Source organism: Harpia harpyja, chromosome 7, assembly GCF_026419915.1.
Source record: "Harpia harpyja isolate bHarHar1 chromosome 7, bHarHar1 primary haplotype, whole genome shotgun sequence".
In the NCBI taxonomy this organism is placed as follows: Eukaryota; Metazoa; Chordata; class Aves; order Accipitriformes; family Accipitridae; genus Harpia; species Harpia harpyja.
Window position 1 is genome coordinate 39,413,024 of NC_068946.1, and position 20,848 is coordinate 39,433,871.

At 61.8% G+C, this 20,848-nt stretch overlaps 1 protein-coding gene across 1 annotated transcript in view; it reads left to right on the top strand.

Moving 5' to 3' along the window:
* Positions 1-18,194, top strand: part of NHEJ1 (non-homologous end joining factor 1) — a 45,094-nt gene extending 26,900 nt beyond the window's left edge. Inside the window, exons 6-8 of the mRNA XM_052793232.1 lie at positions 17,009-17,126; positions 17,375-17,478; positions 17,759-18,194. Of these exons, the coding sequence (XP_052649192.1) occupies positions 17,009-17,126; positions 17,375-17,478; positions 17,759-17,839 (303 nt within the window). The 3' untranslated portion in view covers positions 17,840-18,194. The remainder of the gene's footprint in view (positions 1-17,008; positions 17,127-17,374; positions 17,479-17,758) is intronic.
* Positions 18,195-20,848: the final 2,654 nt, after the last annotated feature.

The window sequence follows — 20,848 nt, forward strand, 5'->3', positions numbered from 1 at the left end:
CTGTTCTTGGCGCAGGACTTGTGCCTGCTGCGTGCACACCCTCTTTGCACCCCTCTCCTGGCTATGCATAGCCTTGGGTTTGCACGCTCAGCTCCTCAGGGCCATCTCCTAAATCCACCCTCCATCATCCCTCTTGCATGCTGAGCACCGCTGCCCGCTGGTGCATGCTCAGCCAAACCCTGTACCTGCTGTCCTGTCATCCTCTTTGACCAAGGACTGAGGGGCAGTGATGGTCCCAGACATGCTGGCCTCAGCCTGGTCTCCTCGGGATGTGCATGGTCCTATTCTCTCTGGCTGAGCCCCAAGCTGGTGTGTTCTCCTTGCATTAACACAGGAGTGTCTCCCCTGCACTATGCACTGCATAGCTGGGGTTGTTCCCCATGTCCTTTGTGCTGTGTTTATCAGTGCTGACTTCATGCCTGCCTTCATTGCCCAGCCATTCAACAGCAACTTGTTGCACTCAGCAGTTTTTCTGACTGCCCTGAAGAGTTTAATATCATCGAGAAATGCTCTTGCCTCCTGTGCCACCCCATTTGTACCCTCTGCCTGCAAAAGTCACCCTTTATTCCAACTTGCCTCCTGTGCTTTACCCTAGGTGTAGGCTGTGAGAGGAGCTTGCCTTTTCTCCTACAACAGCCGAGCTGCTTTAGCCATCCTTGGGGAAACACCTTGCCCTAAGTATTTTCCCAGTCCCACTGCATTCCCCAGTATGCTCAGCTGGGCATGCTGGCTGCTTCTGAGACCTCTGGTGGGTTCGCAAGGGGTGACTTCCCACCACAGAGCAGTGCTGTGCCTTCTCTTTGCATCATTTCTGTCGCTGGGTCCTTTTTGCCCTTGGCTGCAAGCTGCTGATGTTTCTGCAGCTTCCAAAGCCTTCCCAGATGGAGGACCAAGCCCTGAGCTCTGGGTTCCCCTTGAGAGATGGGAAGCCCCCAGGATGTGCTGGGCACTCTGTGGAGGGGGCACAGACTCATGGGCAGAGCAGCCTGTCCGAACGCTGGGCAGCTGGCGTTTGGCAGTGGATGCCCCTGCCAGACAGTGAGGCTTTGGTCAATGCAGATGTTTGGAAGGGTTGGAAGATGAGAGGCACCTTCAGGACTGCTGTGCTGGACCAATTTCACAAGCCCAGAGAGGACAAGAGCTTCCCCTGGGTGCTCCAGGGCTGTCCATGAGCTGCTGGCTGCTCCCCTGAGAAACCATGAGTTGAGGGGAAAAGTGGGTCCAGCTCATCCTCACGCCCACCATCCATCCTCCTTCAGGCTGGAGTAGCGACTTTGGGGAGGGTGGGGGGAAGCTGGGGGGCACAGTGGCATTGTCCGGAGAAAGCCCCATTTGGGGAGTGAGGGGGATGCACCTCATTTGGGCACCTCCACAGCCCTCATCTCCTCCAGCTCAGCGTATAGGGCACTGTGGTCAGGCCCATTTATAAAGCTGGTAAATATATCGGCAGAGTTTGTGTCCCCTCCAAAGGTCAATATTTGTGCAGAGTTTAATTTTAACTTAACAAGCAGTTGTTTGCAGAGGCTGCCCTGCTTGTGTGTATGTGAGTGTGTGCGCGCACGCGCGTGTGTGTGCGCTTCCCCATTGATTGATGCTTACGGGGAGGCGTGTGAGCGGCTTGCATGCATGCACCGACTCACTGGGATGCAGAGGGGGTTGGCACAGCTCCCGGCTCCTGGAGATGCTCCGGATGCAGCGGCAGCACTGTGCGGTCCTGAGGACAAGGACCAGGGTCTGTGGCCGAGTCTATAAATGCAACCTGCAGACCTCTCCAGGAGGTGACAGCGGGCAAAATGTGCCCTGTGAGGCTCTGAACAGCAGCCGATGGGGATGGTGGCTTTCCCAGCCTGTTCTGACCGGTGCCCTGGGCTTGCTGCAGGCAGCTCTGTGGCCGCGCAGCCCCCAGCCTTGCCCCTCCTGAACCCGTGTGGCTTTTGTGGCTCTCACCCATGTTCTGGCAACATGCATCTCTGAGCTGCGTGCATTATTCAGGCTGGTTCCAGCGTGCAGTGCTGGCTTTGCACAGGGCTCGGATGGCTCGGCACTGTCCCCCGTGCACAGCCACTCCGAAAACAACTGTGGTGTTTCTTCCAGGCCGCTTCCAGTATCACTACCCATGGGGTTTTATCCCGCCCATCCGCCCTCCCACCCCACTGTGCAAAGCAAGCCTGCATCCCACACACACCTGCAACACCTCACTGAGGCTGGTGGCTCCTCTTTGAGAGGTCTAGAGCAGAAGTGCCCCTGCGCTGGCAGGGGAGAGGGGAACGGTGCTGTCCCGGTCTGCACCCAGGCACCCAAGGCTTCTGTTTCTGCTACTCCTAAAGGTCTTCTAGCTGAAACCCCGTGATGTGCTTCACCCCAGGGCTGGCCACGTGTTCCCAGCTGGGCTTGGGGACAGGCTGTGCATCTCACCCACCCCATAGCATCTCACCTAGCCCATAGAATCTCATCCCTCGCAACAGAGGCTGGGTCCTCTCAGGCACCCATGGTCCATCCCAGCATCCCGGGGCAGGACGGGACACTAAGTCGGGTCCAATACCCTCCCCCAGCCCATCTTGCCGAGGGCACAGAATGTGTTGTCTGTGGGAAAATGGGAGAATAGCAGCAGGCACAGCGCTAGCCGCCGGAGTTTTCCCAGTCTCCCACCCCAGGCACAGCAGCTGGGGGGCAGGAAGGGGGGACGCAGCTGGGGAGAGGCAGGAGGGCTAGGACGGAGCCCGCCATCCCCGCAGCGTGGCTGCTGGGGCTCCGTGTTTTGCAGCCCGCCTTGTGGGCGCTGAGGTTTGGTTTCCTTCTCTCTGCTCTTTTCCTCTTCCTCGCCAGGCCCCGGGGCTGCCGACCGACCTCAAAGGGAAAAGCGGGCTGCGAGGGACAGCAGTGGGGACGGGCAGGGGTAAACACGGGGCTGGGGCCGGCCAGGCAGTGGGTGATGGAGGTGAAGTCATGCCGTGACGTCAGCCCTGCGGCTTTGGGGACAGCCGTGGTTAGGCTGCTCAAGGAGGGGCGGCTGTTTTCCTGCAGCTCCGCCGCTCGCTCCTGGTGCCCGTCTAACTTATAAACTTTAATGGCCAGTTTAAAAGGTTCCTGCCATGGGCACCTTGTTGCCAGTTTTAGGTTTTTAATTTGGAAACTTTCCCCTCTGTGGTTGGGGGAGGAAGGACTTGGGTCCGCTCAGGGCCAGTCATCAGGACATGCGGGTGCCAAAGAGACGGTCCAGAAGGGCTCTGTTCCCGTCACTGGTGTCAGGGCAGGGTCGGCCACGCCAGCGCCGAGGAGGGCGGTGGGATGTGCATCGTGCATGGGGCAGACGGGCTGGAGGAGCCCCCCGGTCCCCCCCCGCTGCCCACATATTGGTGGAATAAATTTAGCTCCTCCTTGGCTGCTGGCCGGGAGAGCGCCAGCAGCAGCCACCTGCTCCCAATCGGCGCGGTCCTACCCCCCTGCCCTGGGGGTCACCACGGCTCTGGGCTGTGCGGGCAGTATCCTCACCCTGCAGCCCTCGGGAGATGCCGGGAGCCCCCACACCTCTGCTCGGGGTGGTGAGGAGGCGTGGGGCTACAGTCAAATTTGCTCCCCCAGGCGCCTGGGTCCTCATCCCGGCTGTCACTGTGTGACCTGGTGCTCAGGCACTTGCCTGGCTCATCCCCCAGCTGCCACCACCGCAGTGGTGGTTGTCCTGCCCCACGAGGCTGTGTGTGTGCTGGACATGCACATGGCAAGTGTCCGTGCTGCGGAGACCATCAGAAGGTCTGCCTTGTCCCCTGCTCTGTGGTTGCTGATGGCTGTGACCCCCCAGCCACATCACAGGGGATGCCGGCATCCCTCCCGGCGGCTTGCTCTTGCCACGCTGCCGCCAGCAGAGCTGGGGTTGGGCGCAGAGCCGTGCCTGCGCACGCTGCTTGGCAGGAGGAGAGGATGCGGGGCCGGAGCTTCGGGAGACACTGAGGGCATGGCACTGCTGCTCTTCCTCACTGCCTACCTTGCCCGAAGCCCTCCAGCAGCCCCCACGAGGTGTGGGTTGGCAGAATCACATTTCCTCTGCCTGTGGTGACTGAAAAGGCCCTTGCAAATGCCCAGGAGGGCTGGGTGCTGGGACACAAGGCCGAGGCCTGACATCCTCCCACACAACAAGGAAACCAGCCTACAAGCTTGAGGGGAGCCTCTCCACACCCTTTCCACCCAGCCATCCCTTTCCAGCTGGAGAGAGCAGGGACATCTCCCCCCAGCCTGGCCACATCCACCTGGGATTACTGACGGTGGTTCTCCAAGGAGTAACCATGGCTTGGCTGGCTCTCTCCTTGTCTCCAGACCAATGTGGTGGGGCTTGTCTGTACGTTCCTGCTGTACGTGCTGGTTGTCCAGGGGTGCTGCGTGCAGGCAGGCTCCTCCAGTGCAGGCTGATGTGGCCGTGCCATGAGCTCCTGTGGCTGGCTGGATCCTAGGTCCAGCTGGGACAGACCACCCTAGAGCATCTTAGCTATCTGGGACCTTTCACAGACCTTGTTGGGGGTCCAGGGAGCTTCACAGCAGAGAAGAGAGCTGGCTTGGCAGAAGTCTGCACCCCAGGGGTTGAACTCCCCCGGGGTGGGCACCCAGAGCACTATAAATAGTGTGCGGAGCCAGAGGAGCAGAGGAGTGGCCCTGGTTTACCAGCGCTTTCATGCCATGGCTTTCAAGTGGTTCCCCTGCCTCTTCCCCATGAGCCAGTGGCACATTTGTGCTCAGCCCAGGCGTGGGGCCGGCCGGCGGGCTGCCTCCAGTGCCGTGCCACGTGCTCTGCGGCCGCTGGAGCTGGTGCCGCTCACCAGCCCCAGAGCAGCCCTGCCTTTGCCAGCCCTGTAATTGATTCCTGCTCTCCTGCACGGGTGGAGGCTGCAGATGTGCAGCCTGGTAAGAGGCAGTGGGCTGTGGGTACCAGCTCCAGGGCAAGGAGCAGCCCAGTCCTCACTTTGGCTCTGATGTCTACTTTGAGACGTGCCTTTTGAGTTTCCAGGTGTTCGGAGAGGTTCTCTCCCAGCCTCGGCTCCTGAAGGCAGGGGATTCAGGGGGACCCTTCTCCTCCTGTTTTAGGGCTGCTGGAGGAGCTGGGGTTGTTGGGGAGCAAAGAAACAGCTCGCTGAGTATGATTATTGCATGTGCCGGTGACAGGCTCGTGTTCTGAGAAGATGGCAGCTGGCGGCAGTGCAGGGGGGGCTATAGAGGTTACCCGTTCTCCTGAGGCTGCAGAAAGACCTGGCTGGGGAGGGAGAAAGTCTTCCTGCACAGTGCCTCAGCAGCTCTGGAAACTGGACCCCCAGCCACCAAAGGCTGGGGTCCAGCAAGGGGGAGCAGAGGCCGGCGCCAGCACAGCCCAGCTTGCCGAGCCCTCTGATGTCTTTAAGGCTGGCAAAGGGCAGGGCCATTGAGATGGCAGGGGTTTAAGTTATGGAGGAGGATTTTCTAGCCTGGCACCGTATAGGAGACAACATATTGGAGCATGTTATTATGGATAAGGTTAAAGATAAACCAATTTTTAGACTGGAAGGTGATGCTCGTCCAGCAGAGTGACAGCAAACAGATGAGGTTTGACATGAGCAGAGGGGAGCCGCAAGCAGGTGCCCTGGGTACCTTGTTTTCCAGTGCTGCTGATGACAGTGCTGCATGGAAGAAAACACCTAGAAAAATAGGAATGAAAATGGTGAGGCTTTTAGAAAACCCTGTATTTAGCCAAAGGGCATGGTTTTGCTGTCTGGAGATGGCAAAGGGTGGGTGAACCCTTCGCAGCAAGGCAAGTCCGAATGGAGAGAGCGGCGTGATGAGTGGGCAGGGGGCTGGAAAAAGCAGTGGTCGCCGGAGCCAGGGACATCTTTGCTCCTCATTGCCCACGGGGAAGTGGCGGGGCTCAGTGCAACGCGCTCCCGGCACAGGCTGGGATCCCTGCCCTTGAAAATGAGCAGTGACTCGGGATGCAGTGGCCGAACCTGGCAGGACAGAGATGGACGGGGCTGCAGTGGCAAGGGGAGGTCTGCTTGCCCGGGTGGAGGGGCACAGCGTGGGGCAGGGTTGGGGCCACACCTCCCGGCTCCCCCAGCCCTCTGTGCCCCCCAGGCAGCACCACAGGGACCCCATACCTCTCTCCAAGGGCTGAGAGGGCAAAGGTGCCATGACAGAGTGTTTTATTAGCAGCAGGTGCCTGAAATCCAACCCATGGCCCAGCAATCCCTCCCCTCACCTGGAGATGAACCCAGCTTGGGGGGCACGGCTGTGCAGGGTCATGCCCCACCGGTGCTGGGATTACCCCTGCCGTAACCAGAGTGGCTCCCTGGCAGCCTGATGGGCTGGTCCTGCCGCGGGCGACAGGCGCATAATGCCTGATTTCACAGCGCCGGTGTGCTCTGTTTGCTTGTGGCAATGATCTCTCCTGCGCCGGCCGGCTCCAGCCCCTGGCCGGACCCCGACCTGCAGCTCTGTCAGCTGGGATTAGGTACAAGATTTAAGCTAAAACCTCTTTGCTCCTGGCTGGAGCAATGACAGAGAGGGGAAAGCCCAGCCCATCATCTCTGGAGATGTTGCTCCTGCCTTGCCCTCCAGCCCGTGTGTGGCAGCTCCCAGACCTGCCTTCAGAAATGGGGCAGGAGCATCTCAGGTCCTGCCCTGCAGCCAGCGCCGGGGCTTTGCAAATGTCAGGGCACTGCCATAGCTGGGAGCAAACCCCATGCAGAAGAGGAAGAAGGAAGAGACCCCCATCTCTGACTCTGAGGTGGTCTGTGAGATGGGCGTAAGTCCCTAGGCCATCTGCAGCAAACCAAGGGGATGCTCCTAAGGGAGGGAGCTGAGGAACAGGAGTGGTCCATGCAGAAAGGCTCTCCCCTTTGCTGCCTGCAGTTCCCCTCCCAAAGTGATCCTTGCTGTGCCCAGACAGCTCGTTCCAGCAAAGCCGTGGCTGGGAAGAGGAGCTGTGTGGCAGATGCAGCCAGCAGCCCCCTGCCCTCAGCTCCTCCAAGCAAGGGGCCGGGGGTGGTTTGGCAGCAGATGAGCAGCAATGCCCTACAGGAGGGCTGGGGCTGGCTGCCTGGTGCAGCTAGTGCCAGGGGTAGGCAGAGCAGGATCCGTGCAGCAGCCAGAGGTGCTGTGGCATCCTGGCAAGCACCAACACTGGACTTGCAGGAGCGCTGTATCTGCCCCTCCCTATTGCAAGTTGCTGTGCCCCGGGCTGAGGATACTCATCACCTCCTTGCGGGGTGCGCAGCCCTGGCCAGTCCTCCGTGTCCCTGCAAGTTTGTTCTCTCCCAGAGTGTCGCTTCCTGCTCATCTCCCTGGACCCCGGCTTTGTTGGCTGAGCTCATTTAGCTTTGACAAAGTTTATAGTGCGCTGGAATGCAGAATGGCTGCTGGCCTCCCTCCAGCCTAAACATCCCCACCCCGTGGTGCATGGTGCGACAGGAGCTGATAAGGGTGAGTGGCGCAGCGGGCAGGTATCTCGTGCCCAGCCTGCGACCTTACAGCCACACGACCTTGAAGGTTGTCATTTATCTCACGCGCGCGCGCGTGTGTGTGTGTGCGCGCAAGCCGTCTCCCATCCCCAAGAAATGTTCTCAGCGTTTCTGGTTTTCTCTCCGGGCCAAACCCACATGCACGTTGCCCGAGACCGACTCCGAACAGACTCCTTTGATGAGCAGGGCTTAAATATATATTTGGCATTCCAGCGGCAGCGTGCCGAGCGCGGCCGAGGGTGTGAAAGTGTTTGCTTGACAAACTCCGGGGGCTCTCGCCTCTCTGCCGGCCCTGGGGACTCGCAGGAGAGAAATGTCAAGGAATTTTTCACCTCTCTGTTTTGTTTTGTGTTTTTATTTTGTTTTCCTTCTGAGAGTGCATTTTTAGCTCTGGTGAAAGGTGCCTGATTGACAGTCCCAGAGACTGAGTCCCCTCTCTTTGCTGGGACAGGGACAGCAGGAGCAGACATCTCACCCCAGTCCCAGATGGGAGAGGGAATGGCCCTGCGAGCCTTGCGCTGACCCTGGGGGCTCCTGCCTCCTCTCTGCTGGTCCTGTCCCCTCCATGAGCCCAGCGCTGTCATGGGTGGATTTGGGTACCAGCAGGATGGACATGCCCCACAACCTACATGCCCCAGGCTGTGGTCTGCTTGGAGCCAGCTCTTTTGCAAAGAACCTCTGTCTGCTGAGGGCAGCGGGGTCTCAGTCACAGGGTACTTTGTCACCGCTCAGCTGGCCCCAAAGAGCCCTCCACCCCAGCACCGTGCTGTGAAGACACCTGTGCCCATTGCTCCACAGAGGATTTCCCAGCCGGCGTCACCATGTGTCGCAGCAACAGGCTGGGGTACACGCTGGCCCCCAGGCACCTTTGGGGGTGCGGAGAGGTCTTGTCACCTTGTGCCTGTGTGGGGAGAGATGGAGCAAGTGGGGCAGGAGAGTGTCTCTGTGGGCAAGTTGAAGGTGGACAGGCTGGATGCTTGCAGCCTCCTAAAATGGTGCAGGGGAGGCGCTGGGGGTGTGAAGTCAAAACCGCCCTGATCTTCACTTGTCACTCGGCTCCTTCTGGGCTGCAGCTGGCTATGGGGCAGAGGAGGCAGCTCTGTCACCAATTCCCATGCGACGACGGATCCATGGTGGGGCTGGGATATGCAGGGCAGAGTAGGGTGCAGAGCTGGGCCTCTGAGCTTGGATGGGAGCCCAGGGGTGTCTCCTGTGTGGGGAGGAGGAGGAAGGCAGAGCCTCCCCATCACTCCAGCCGCTGTGTCCTGCGCCTGTGGGAAATGGGGAGGGGAGGCCCTGGGCAGCGGATTCGGTTTCAGAGCCCATGTCTGCAGTGCCCGCCCGAGTGGGGTGAGATGCCGGCTGGTTCTTGGGGAGGGGTCTGGGGGGGGGGGGCTGCGTCTGTGTGTTCCCAGCTGTCCCTAGTGTAATCCCTCACGAAAGAGAATCCCCTGCCTGCCCTGCTGCATCCCTGTTGTCCGGTGGCAGCGTTGCCTGGCCCTAAATCACCTGCCGCTCCCAGCCTGATGGATCACCACGGAAATGGGGGTGCTGCCTCCCAGGGCAGTGGAGAGAGAGGGTCTGGGGTCTGTAGGGCAGGGTTCCAGTCTCTGGAGGCTGCAGAGCAGGGATTAGGATGCTGGGAGTCTACGGGATGAGGCTTGGTGCCCTGGGGACTGCAGGGCAGGGATTGGTACCCAGGGGTACCAATTTGGGGGTGGGGATCGGGCTGCTGTGAACTGTAGATGCTGAGAAAGGGATATGGGGGGATGGCAGAGCAGGGTTGGGGACCCCGGAGGGCCATGGGGCTGGGGGCAGGCTCTGTCCATGAGGCAGGGGCAGGCTTGGCTTGAGCTCCCCGAGGTTTCCTTCCCGGCCCACTGAAGAATCGCTGGCTTGTCTGGCGGAGCATGGACCTGTGGATTTCCTGGGCAGCGAGTCCCTTTCATGTGGCCGCTTGCAAGCTCTCATGACATCACCGGGGGCTGCTCCTCCTGGAGACAAACCCAGCGCTTTTTAGGGGTTTGCCATTCCCCCCCGCCCCAGCCTGTGTGTTTTGGCCAGGGGGGGACCCGGGGAACCGCGTCCAAGAGCAGCCGCTCTGGCAGGGAGATGGTGCACAGGGCCAGCGGGCAGGGGGAGGGCAGTGCGTCCCCCCCCCCCGTACTGAATAAACATGGGCTGGCCGGGGCTGGAGGGGGCTTTTCCAGGCTGGACCACACCCCGGGGGGCTATTTTTTGCCATGAATGAAGGGGCTGTGTGCTCGCAGGGCAGCCTGGCCTCCTGCTGCCGCTGCTGTGCATGGAGAGCTCGCCTGACACTCAATCCTGTTGCCTGGCCGGGGACCAACATCTGCGCTGAGCAGCTGGGCACTGCCCGCGGGACACCTGGGCACCGGCACTGCCTGGGGGACACCTGGGCACCGGCACAGCTGGGCACTGCCTGCAGGGACAGCAGCGGGCTGCCAGGGCTGGGAAACACGGGCTGTCACAGAGCAAGGGGAAGTGATGGTGACACAGTGGCTGGGCCAGTGGTAGTGCCAGGGCCGCTGGGGCATGTCAGATCCAGCCCTCCCAGGGCCATGTGCCTGGGGAGCTGCCTGAGCCAGCCTGGAGAGCAAGCCCTGCTGCCCCCCTGTCCCACGCAGCAACGCTTCCTGCTGCAGTTTCGGGTGATGATGGGTCAGCGTCCCCAGGGCCTGCCCCTCTGGCTGCGCCTGTGCTTGGGAGGAACTGCAAAGCCGCCGGGGTGGAGCGGCTGCTGCTTCCCGCTCAGCCCGGTCCTGAACGCACCCAGATTCCCCCCAAAGCCCCTAATCCCACCTGGCTCAGCCCCAGCTTCCGCTCTGGGCCCTGTTAGCTCAGCTAATCCCTTGCGTGCCAGCTTTAGGGACACACTGGGTGCAGCATCCCCATGGGTCTCCCCCTGTCACCCCCAGATATTGCTTCTCAAGGGGTCTGCGGGCTGCTCTGCCAGTCCCCAGGCCTGACCCATGCTCCTGCCACCTCTGCCAGCCCCACTGCCCCATGGGTCCCAGGGGAGCCACGAGCATTTGTGCCCATGAACGTTTGTGCCCTGTCCTCGCCGGGTGGAGCCGGGGTGCTGGATCCCACCCCTTGCTGTTCCTTACCGCCACACAGCATCCTTGTGATTCACCAGGTGTGGCTCGCTTTCCGTCACCCCATTTTGCAGGAAGTTTCCCGGCCAGCCCCCCGCGAGCCCTGCGCAATAATAACAAGCTGGGATGAGCTGGCTGGCCTTCCTGAACAACCCTACAATAACAAACCAGCGCGATGTGTCCAGCTTTCCTGGACAGACAATAATAAACCCACATGAGCTGGCATGCTTTGCGGAGGAACCCTACAATAATAAGCCTGGGTGATGTGTCCATATTCACCGAGCCACCCTACAGTAACAAGGCAGTGTAAGCCACCCAGCTTCCTTGCAGAGAAGAGAGGTCCATGAGCTGCCCCCCTGGGACAGGAGGGACCCTGGCCACCAGGTTTCCATGTCTTCTGCTCCTGGACTTGCTCAGGCCCTCCCCTCCTGCACTGGTCCCTGGAGAAGGCACCCCGTGTCAGTGGTGGGCCAGGCTGGCAGAGGTGATGCCCGTAGGTGCCATCAGCCTGTGGCTCTGCCTTCCTGGAAGCCAGCAGCAAGTCCTCACAAGTCCTGGGGTGCTGGGACCTGCCGCTCTTCAGGGCATCCTCCTTGCACAGCTCCCAGTGCCAGCTGCCCCAGAGGCTCTCCTGCTGTCGCCCCACAGGCTGCTGGACGGGAGGACAGGTGCCCATGGTCAGGCTGGAGCTGGGGGTGCCACCAGCAGCCGTCCCCAGCCCCTAGGCAGCCATGCCCAGCTTCTTGAAGGGTCGCCCAGGTGGGGAGGCAAGGCTCGTGCCTGTAGCAAGGGCTGCTCTGCTGTACCCCACTCTTTTTGAGGGAGTTTGTTGGCGCTTTGGTAGAGGAAGGGCTCAGATGCCCATGGGTTTGCTGGGTAGCGCGGTGGGGTGGCCCCTCTCCAAGTGTGATGGGGTAGGGGCTGTGCCCACTGGAGGCTGGAGCCCCTCGCCCCCACCAGCCCTCTGCCAAGCCCCAGGCTGCTCCTGGTGGGCTGGTCCTCGTGTGGCTGGGGAGGAGATGCTGCAGCCTCCTGCCCTACCTCTGCGTTGCTGCTGACCCTCCTTTCCCTGGGATTTATCCCTGGGAGCTGGAAGCAGCAGCGGGTGGGCAGGGCAGGAACCCCCCCAGCATCCCCGTATTGGGGGGGACCCACATCCACCCCAGCGCAGAGGCGGCACAATGCAGAGCCCCCACTGCCACTGCGCCCCTCCACTCAGTGTCTGCGAGAAAAGCTGTAACCCAAGCCGCGAAAACAGCACAAGGAGAAAAGAAAAGGGTATTGAGCGGCGGGGCTGCTGCGGTCGCCGGCCAGCATAGACTGCTGGTTGTTAAGCGGGTGCCTCGCTTGCAAAGGCTGCCTTGATGAAGTGTGAGACAGCACTTACGGAGGGACGCGGGCAGGCATTCTCGCTCCATCTTCCGCTCACAGTGCCGCTCTTTATGCGCCTGACATTTGCTCGCTGGAAAGGCCCCGAAAGTCAGGGGGAAAGGAAAACATTGCCCGCAGCAGGGCCGGAGCGGTGCTGGGAGGAGTGCTGGGCCATGCCGGGCTGGGCTGGGTCGAGCTGGGATGCTCTGCCGTCCCGGCCTCACTGCCCGCTCTTCCCCGGGGTGACCCCTTCACCTCTCGGCAGCTCTCCGGCTGCCTTCCCCTGCCGGCACCGCTGCTTCCTGCCAGGTGTGCTCAGCCTGGCTCCCTGCCTGGGAAGCACTGGCCATCCTGCCCCTGCCTGCTCCACGGGCGGGCTGGCAGCACCGCCAGCTCTCCCAGCTGCTGCTGCTGCGCATCCCCAGGGACGTGCGTGGTAGGGGATGATGGGGACAGTGCAAGCTCAGGGCAGGTCCCTTAGCCATCCACCGCTGGGGTACGCGATGCCCCAGGGACTGCTGCAAACTGGGGTGAGCGTGTGCGAGCAGGTCCAAGGGCTGGAGGAGCTGGGAAAGGGCATCGGCATTCAGTGTGGGGCAGCTTGGGGTGCTTTGGGGCAGCTCTGCTCTGAGAGAGAGGGTCACTGCCCCACCAGGGAGCTGGAGCAGGAGGCCAGACTGGTGTGCCCTGCTCCATCCTGGGGACATGAGCTGCCCTTTTGCCCGCCCTTGATCCCAGCTGGAAGGGAGCAGTTCAACCCCCTCCATCTCTATCCTCCGCAGGCAGATCCTGGCAGGATCCTTTGGTGCGCTGCTGTTGGCAGAGGCGGGGTGAGTGGCTAGCACAGATCGGTGCTCATCTACCTGGATCCTAGGGTGGATCCTTCCCCAGCCTGACCGGCACTGGCACGACCATGGGCAGAGATGCCCAGCACGCATCCAGCGAGCCACACCGGCCCCGTTCCCAGGAGCACACTCAGAGCTCGCAGCAGAGGAGAGCACCGAGGGCAGCCTGGCCACTAGGCACAGGAGCGCCCCGGCCATGGAGCCCTTCCCCTGCCCACCGTGGGCTGCCGCAGCATCTCCGGGCTTTGCCTGTGCCAGCACAGTGGCAGCCATGCCCATTGCTGGAGAGCCAGTGCACCGTTCCCGGGCTGCTGCTCCACCACGCTGCTTCCGTGGAGCCTGCTGGATGGGGGAGCCCGGGGAAGCCATGCCTCCCCCCCCCCCCCCCGGCCCACACCCCTTGGCTCCCAGCCCCGGCAGGAATTATTAAGTGTGCCCCTGTGGAGCATGTGCTGAGGCTGGCCACGGGAATGTGGGCAGATCTGACATACAAGCCACAGCAGCCAGGCTGTAATTTCCAAACAGGCCCCGTTCGCTCTGTTTTCCAGTTAAAAATATATTAAAAAATAGGAATGTGGGGTTTGTAGTGAAGAATGTTGGTAACCGCTTCGAACGTCTGGTGTGATAATGAAAGGGTCAGTCCCCAGCTTTGAGCACGACCGATTTAGACTCTGGTGCTTGGCACCAGCATGGGGGCCCAGCATGGTCCAGCCTGCCTGCAAACCACCCCCCAGGCCCAGGCCAGGGGAAGGTGATGCTTCTGCATTGGTGGCACGGTGCCGGGCTGGGTGACATGCCCCTCCTGCTCAAGAGCACATCAAAATCGCCATCTCTTATGGCCTCTTGAGAAGGGAGTCTGGGCAGGGGTGGGCGAAGGCAGGATGCCTGGGAGATGGATGCTGTACCCTGCCCACCATTGGCCCTGTCACCCCCCCACTCTGGGGTACAGCCCTATAGCAGAGTCCTCGGGATAGGGGCACTGAGTGAGGCTGCAGTCCAGCTCCCCGTGAGCTGTCCCCACTGCTGTGGGGCTGCTGGCGAGCGTGGCTTGCTCCTGGCACAAGGTCAGGCGCCTGCCCCCCTTCACTGGGCAGTCCCCCCCCCGGCTGGGCTAATCGCAGTTCAGGGTGTGCTGCGGTGCCTCCCACGCCGCTGCCGCAACCTTGAGTCACTCCTGATACCAGGGCATCCCGCATGGCCTTGTGGCCAGGTAGTCATAACACAGGGGACAAGCCGTGCCAGCTCCCTGAGCATCGCTCCCCAGTGAGACGCGCGGGGCGACCCGGCCGGCACTCCCCCGGGTGCCAGCTCTCTGCTCGTGCTGCTCCCCAGACCTCGGGCATTATGTTTATCCCAGAGATGGGTAATCAGAGAAAAACAAGTCACCGGAGGCCGGGGCTGACATCGCAGCAGGGACAACAAGTTGGCTGCAGTGGGGTTCAGCTCGGGCATGTGCTGGGGCAGTGGGGCAAGGAGGGAGGGGCAAGTCACCAGTACTCAGGGCTTGTCCCCCACCCAGCCCTTTCTGGGGACACCTCCTTGTCCCTCTCAGCCTCCGGGGCCATCAGGTGGCCGGTGGCTGGCACAGCACGCTCTGCTTCCCTGCTGAGTCACAGCTCTGCAGGGAAACGCTTCCAGTTCTGGTTATAAACCCATTTCCCTCCGGGGCTGTGAAGCACGGCCCTCCCATCCCGCTGCGGGCCAGCTCCGGCGGCCCGATGGCTCCGAGCCCGCAGGCCCGAGCCGCCGGGAAGGGCAGTGGCAGGAGGTGGCCAGTGACTCTCAAATTCCACCCTGGGCTTGCTGGAGCTGGGCCCTCCCGGAAGGCACGGCCAGCGGGTGCCCTGCACCTGCAGACCCCTGTGCCAGCCCAGATGCCCATCCCTCCCTGCGGGACTGGTAGCACTGGGCTCTCTTCTCCCAGCACCTCCCCAGGGTGCCACCCCAGCGGGTGCCTGTATGCTGGTCTCGGGGACACCGGGTGGTTGCAAGCACGGTGGGCACTCCACAGCACTGCCCCATCCCCAGGGACACCACAGAGATGCTGTGCTGGCTCAGGGCAGCTGGGTCTGAGCACCGGGAGAGCAGCCGCCCTGCCCGGATCCTCACTCGGATGCTAGGAAGAGGAGCGGCCTGAGCAACCCCAGGGATCGGGGCATGTCCCAGGTGCCATCCTGCACTGCAGCCCGTGTCCTGGCTGGGTTGGAGCAGAGGGGGGTGGGCAGCACCCTATGCCTGGGTGCACAGCCTGCCCCATCACCTTTGGGCATCACTCCCTGGGGACCCTTTGGTGGCAGGGAGAGGGGATAGGCAGCAGGGTAGTGGCACCCAGGGCCAGGTGGCTCCACAGCGGACTCTCCCGCCCTCCCGGGGCATTGACCCACGCAGTGCTATCTAGTACACTTTGCTCACTCCGCCACCGTTCACGGCTTTCCTGGGAGCTGCTGTTTGCTTTTCTCTGAATTATGACTCCAGCTTGTGCCTTTGATCTCAGCTGTGTCGGCCACCCGTTGCCAGCCCCTCTCCTGCCTTTGAAGTGCAGTCGCCTTCCCGGTCTCGGATGCTGCTTTTGCAACCTTGGGTGCAACCCTGGCCCCGTGTGGTGAGACACCCTGGGCAAGAGCATCCCCGAGGTGTCCAAGGTGCTCAGCATCCCTCCTCCTCCGTGGGACCTTGTGATGGGCCAGCACAGGTCACGGCTCAGAAGCTGGGCTGAGAGGTGTGTTTGCCCAGTGGCAAGCAATCCCGGAGATGCTGGCAGGGCGTTGGGATCAGAGCATCACTCCCTCCTGTGGCAGTGGGCAGGGACACAGGGAGGTCCCGTCACAAAAGCTGGGCAAAAAGCAGACGTTGGTGCCGTGTGTGTCCTACAGCTAAGGGGCCTTTCATGCCCACGGCTCCAGCAGGAGGGATGAGACCTGCGGGGAAAGCGCCTTTCTGGGCAGCTGCCAACCCATCCTGACATCAGCCCTGCCCTCCCTCTGCATCTGGCAGGGAGCAGCAAGGGGGGGCTCAGCCTGCCCTTTCTGCCACTGGGAAGCTGGGGCCAGTCTTTGGACTCTGGCCTTGAGTGGGTCTGAGCGTCCCCATCCCCTCCCCGCTCCTCTGGCCCAGAGAGGATCCAGCCTTATCTGTTACACTTTGTTCTCCTGCTGTCTGGGTGTGGAGTGGCGCAGAGATTAGCGTGCAGACCTTTGACACACACACACACTGCCACACAACCAGCCATGCATGCACCCAGAGCCCTGCTCATCTACCCACGGCTGCGCACTCAGCCCCCATGCATGCACGCGTACTCACACTCACCTGCACGTGTGCACCCATAGCGTGCCCTACACGCCCCTGCGCAGCCACCCCTTCCAGGGCACACACGCAGTTCCCCATCCCTGCACGTGTTTGTTTGCTGGCTGTGTGCTGCGTTAGGTTCTCAGTGGAGCGTGGCGCTTGCCCAGCCTGCCAGCCTCGCCAGCTGAGGTCTCCCATGCATATCGGCATGGCCCGGAGGGCGAGGGTGGCATCCCACAGCCCTGGCAGGGGTTGTGGGCAGAAGGAGGGGGGCTTCCCTGCACCAAGCCTGGATGGAGAAAAAATGTTTGCAGGGAGGCGGGAGGTGCTCTGGCAGCCTGGGAGCAAACCTGGGCATCCCTCATCTTGCCACGGCATTGCCCTCACTTGCCATGGAACTACCGGGGATGACTTGTGCTGTCCACATTGACATCACTGGAGGCAGCCGTGGCAGGCAGGGGCTCCCCGTCCCCACCTCGTGCAGAGGTCCTGCCCCTGCCCAAGGCTTGCTGTCCTTATCAGTGAGCTGCGGCCCCTGCGATGCTCCAGCCGGGGAAGCCACAGCCCTTCCCGTGCGATCTTATCTCCAGCGCTTCATGAATGACTCAAAAGCCTCTGCAGTCTGCCTCTGAATGGGAAGGCAGCCCGCCGGCCGGAGCAGGTGTGCGCACATGCGTGTGTGCGTGTGTGTGCATGACTGGGGAGCAGCCATGTCCTGCCCAGTGCCAGAGCTGGCTGGCCCCGCAAACTGTGCCGCAGTCCCTGGGGCAAAGCAGATGGAGCCCAATGGGCAGAGAGATGCACGGCTGCTCCTCTGCCCCACTGCGGCACCGTGGCAGCGTGTCCTGGCAGGAACTGGCTGCTGGCAGGTGATTTCCTGGCAGGGTGATGGTGCCTCTGCTCTCTCCCGCAGAGCTTGCCCCAGATCTGTGGTGTGGCAGAAGGGCAGGCGTTCGCCTCTGCTCTGCAGCAGCTCTACACAGCAGTGACACAGCAGGAGGCCAAGCAGTCTCGGAAACGGCAGCGCTCAGGTTAGGAGCTCCGTGGCTGTGGGATGGGAAGTATGTGAAGCACCCGGCCCCCCTGCGGCTGAGGCCCCATCCTGGGGGAAGAGGAGTAGGGCCCTGGGTGCAGCTCACCCCATGCAACAGTCTCCCCCTTTGCTTTTTCCCCATGGGCAGAGCTCCCCCACCCAGGCACCATTCCTGGTGTGGGTTTGGGCAATGCCCCGTGCTCCCTCATCTCAATCCCAAATTGCATCTCTTTCTGCTGATACCAGAGGACACTGAGGGCCCGACACCTGCTGCAGAAACCACCGGGCACCCCCATCCACCACCTCCATCCCAGGAGGATGAAACAGCATCTTCCAGCGAGGGAACCACGGTGAGTGCAGCTCTAGAAACAGCCTTTCTGTACCAATGGCAGGATGGGGCCCGCACCTCCCTTCCCTCCTTGCATCCCAGCCCCATGCCCCTCCAGGATGGACTGGGCGACTCAGCTTGGTTCCTACCCCATGCACCCTGGCTGGGGAGCGTGTGGTTGCACATGTGTGTGTGGTTTGCACTCCCCCACAGGGATGATGGGAGTGTCACTGCTTGCACACGCGCATGCATCCTGCATGACCTCCCAGGGGGGACTGACACTGCCTCCCCTTTGCTTCCAGCTGGCCTCCTCCCCAGCTCAGAAGCTCCGGCTGCCTGTGGCCAAGGCCAAGCCAAAGAAGGCAAAGGGGCTCTTCAGCTGAAAGGTCACTGCTACCCACCCCTAGGGTGTCTGCTCCCCCCAGCATCCAAGAGAGGCAGTGCAGAGCACCCACGCGTCCTCTGCCTCCTCTCCTGCATCTCCTGGTGGACCCTGCCCAGGTCATGGTCCCCTCCCAAGGTGTCTCCAGCCAGGGAGATGGGGCATCTCCTTTCTTCAATGGTGACTCAGGAACCTCTTTTCTCCCTCTTCCTGCAGAGCTTGCCCAGGCTGCCTCATGGTGGAGCCAGTGCTGCACCCGGGGGGAATGGGAGGGATGCTGCTGGGTGGGTGTGGGACAGCCAGGGCTCTGGCAGGGCTGTGGGGTTTGGCTGCTCTTATGTGGGTTTGCAATAAAGGGCTGTGTCTGAGTGAGATTCCTTCTGCTTCTGCTCTGTCCCCCCCTGGGCCAGCAGTGTCCAGGAAGGGGTGCAGCCCTGGTGCTGCTGGGTCCCCCTCTGGCCAGTTCTGCTGTCCCAGGGGCTTGCGACAGCTCTGGATGGTGAGGAGGTGACACTAGCTCATAGCTGTGGGGCAGCTCCCAGCCCGTGCTGTGCCTCACCCTGAGCAGCAGTATGTGGGGTGGGGTGCACATGAGGGGACCCCCAGATACTGAGGGAGCAGCATGCTGGGGGGGGGCTGGAGCCCACGTTCTCCTTGTCCCACACTGGGGACATGCCATGTGCTGGTGCCTGGAGCCAGATGAAGCCCTTGCAGCAGCAGATTCGAAAAGGCAGCCTGGATGGGCTGAGGGGCACCCTCCACTTGCAGGCAGCTCCCCCAGGGTTAGTGGGCAGGTGATATGGGGTTAATCCATGCTCTGGCCTCCAAGGAGCAGGGGACAACCAAGCCACTAACATATTGAAAGCTCCCAGGCCTGGGAGCAGCCCTGGAGCAAGTTACAGATGCTCCCTGGACACAAAGCACCACCTCTGCCCCTCCACACCCCATCCATCCATCCATCCATCCATCCATCCATTAACCCCTGCTCTCCTCTTCTAGCTCTTGTGTTCACACACTTCCTTTGGGGCTGGGACCCCACTCCTGTGCCCAAGCCAGGTCCCAAAACAACAGGCAGAGATCCAGGCAGCACTGCTGCAGGCAGGCTGCAGCCTGCGGTGCCAAACTCTTGGGGCAGGGACCTGTGCCCCCAACTGCCCTGGTCCCCACGGCTGGGCTGGCTGTAGTCACGCTGCCTGCTCTCCCAGGCGGCAAGGGGGAAACAAAAACATCCGGAGCAGCCCCTGTGTCTGTGGAAGGGGAATGAAAGGGCCTTTGCTGGGCCATGGCCGGCTAGTCCCTGGGCGAGAGCAGCCAGTTGCTTTTTATATTTCCTCTCTGAGGGAGCAGCATGCGGGGCAGGGTGGGTGGTGGGAAGGGGAAGCCATGGGATGGGGAGCTAGTGCCGACAGCCATAGCTGGCTTGTATCCTGCCTTCTCCCATCTGCCAGCATCTTACCTTGGCACCTTTGGTCTGCCTGATGGGCACTTGTCACCAGGGAGGGTCCTGCTACTGGCTGGGGGGTGGGTAGGACTGGGGCAGCAGGAGTTTAGCAGCTCTCTGATTCATGTGTCTTCTGTCACCAGGTTGTCCCCTGGTGCAACCTCTGCTCCATCCATGTGGGCTCCATCTCCTGGCCTGGGAGCTGCTCTGTTCCAAGCCAGGTCCCCCAGCTCTGTGCTGGGCCCAGGCTTCATGCTGCCTCCCTGTGCACACCAGGACCTGTAGGAGAAGGGCTTATCACCCCAGCGAGGCCTTTTGGCTCAGCTGTCCTCTTTGGGGCTGAGGGGATATCACATCGGGGCGGGGGGGGACGGGGACGGACGACATTCCCATCCCACTGTGCCAGTGGCTGGTGGGCTCTATAGGGGAGTGGATGGTGCAGACCAGCACCTGCACCCTGGGTCATCCTGGCTGCCAGCTGCACTCAGGCTGTGCCTCTGCTTCTCCCTGGGATGCTCAGCTCAGGGGAGCCAGTCCCAGGGATGCTGCAGGGGTGTTGCTCAAGAGCCCTGTCGTGCTGCAGAGTAAGTGCCCCCAGGGAGCCCTGCGGTTCTGTGCCCAAGGGAAGGGCGAGCACCCCGGCAGGCATGGGCTGGGGGTAAAGACCTGCTGCAGGTACAGATCTTGCTCCACTCGCCCTGCTCCCAAGGCAAGGGAAGGTGGGGCTGCAGGAACGCGGATAGGGGGTAAATAAAAGCAGGAGGGTGAAGACATCAGCAGGAAAAAGAGCTCTGCCGATGCCCCCCAGGCCACCGCAGGGACCCCAGCCCCCAAGACTCCAGAGTGGGGCCGCTGGTGCCTCCCTGGCCCAGGTTGCCGCCGGCTCCAGGGAGTGTCACCACTCATTGTCCCATCCTGTCCCGCTGGGGTCTCCTTCCCTGTCCCCACCCCCTCCTCCCTGGAGCCGGCTGGATTTGAGCTCCCAACACACATTAAAGGCCACAAGTTCGGCCTCGGCCTCCATAAATTTGATTCCATAAATATTAGTTTTCGCAGGGTTTAATGAAGCCGTTATGCCGGGCACGGCCCAGCACCCCGACCCGTGCCCTTAATAAGGGCTCTGTGGCCTCGATTAAAGGGACCTTTCAATCGCTGTCAAGTATTTTTAGAAAAGGAAAAGAAAAAAAAAAAAAAGAGCGAGAGAGAGGAGAAGAAGACGACCAAGGCAGCGAATGGGGAGAGGAAAATCCCAAACCCGTCCAGTGCAAAAATAGAGAAATAGCACCACCTAGACTGCATCGCCCGGCTCCGCCGCCCGCTCGCCCTGCGCAGCGACCGGCTCCGGGCAGCCCTGCGGGGCCTGTGCCAGCCCCGTGCCCTCGGGCCCCGGCAGCCTTGGGAGCCCAGCGAGGCGTCTGCGGGATGCTGCCCTCCCGCTCGGGCCAGGGATAGGGGGATGCGGTGGTGGGGAAAGCTGAGGTGCAGAGGAAGGAGGGACTTGGGGATGCAGGCAGGAACCACATGCAGTGCGTGGTGGCCAAGCGTCCCGGCGGTGCCTGAGAGCAGCCG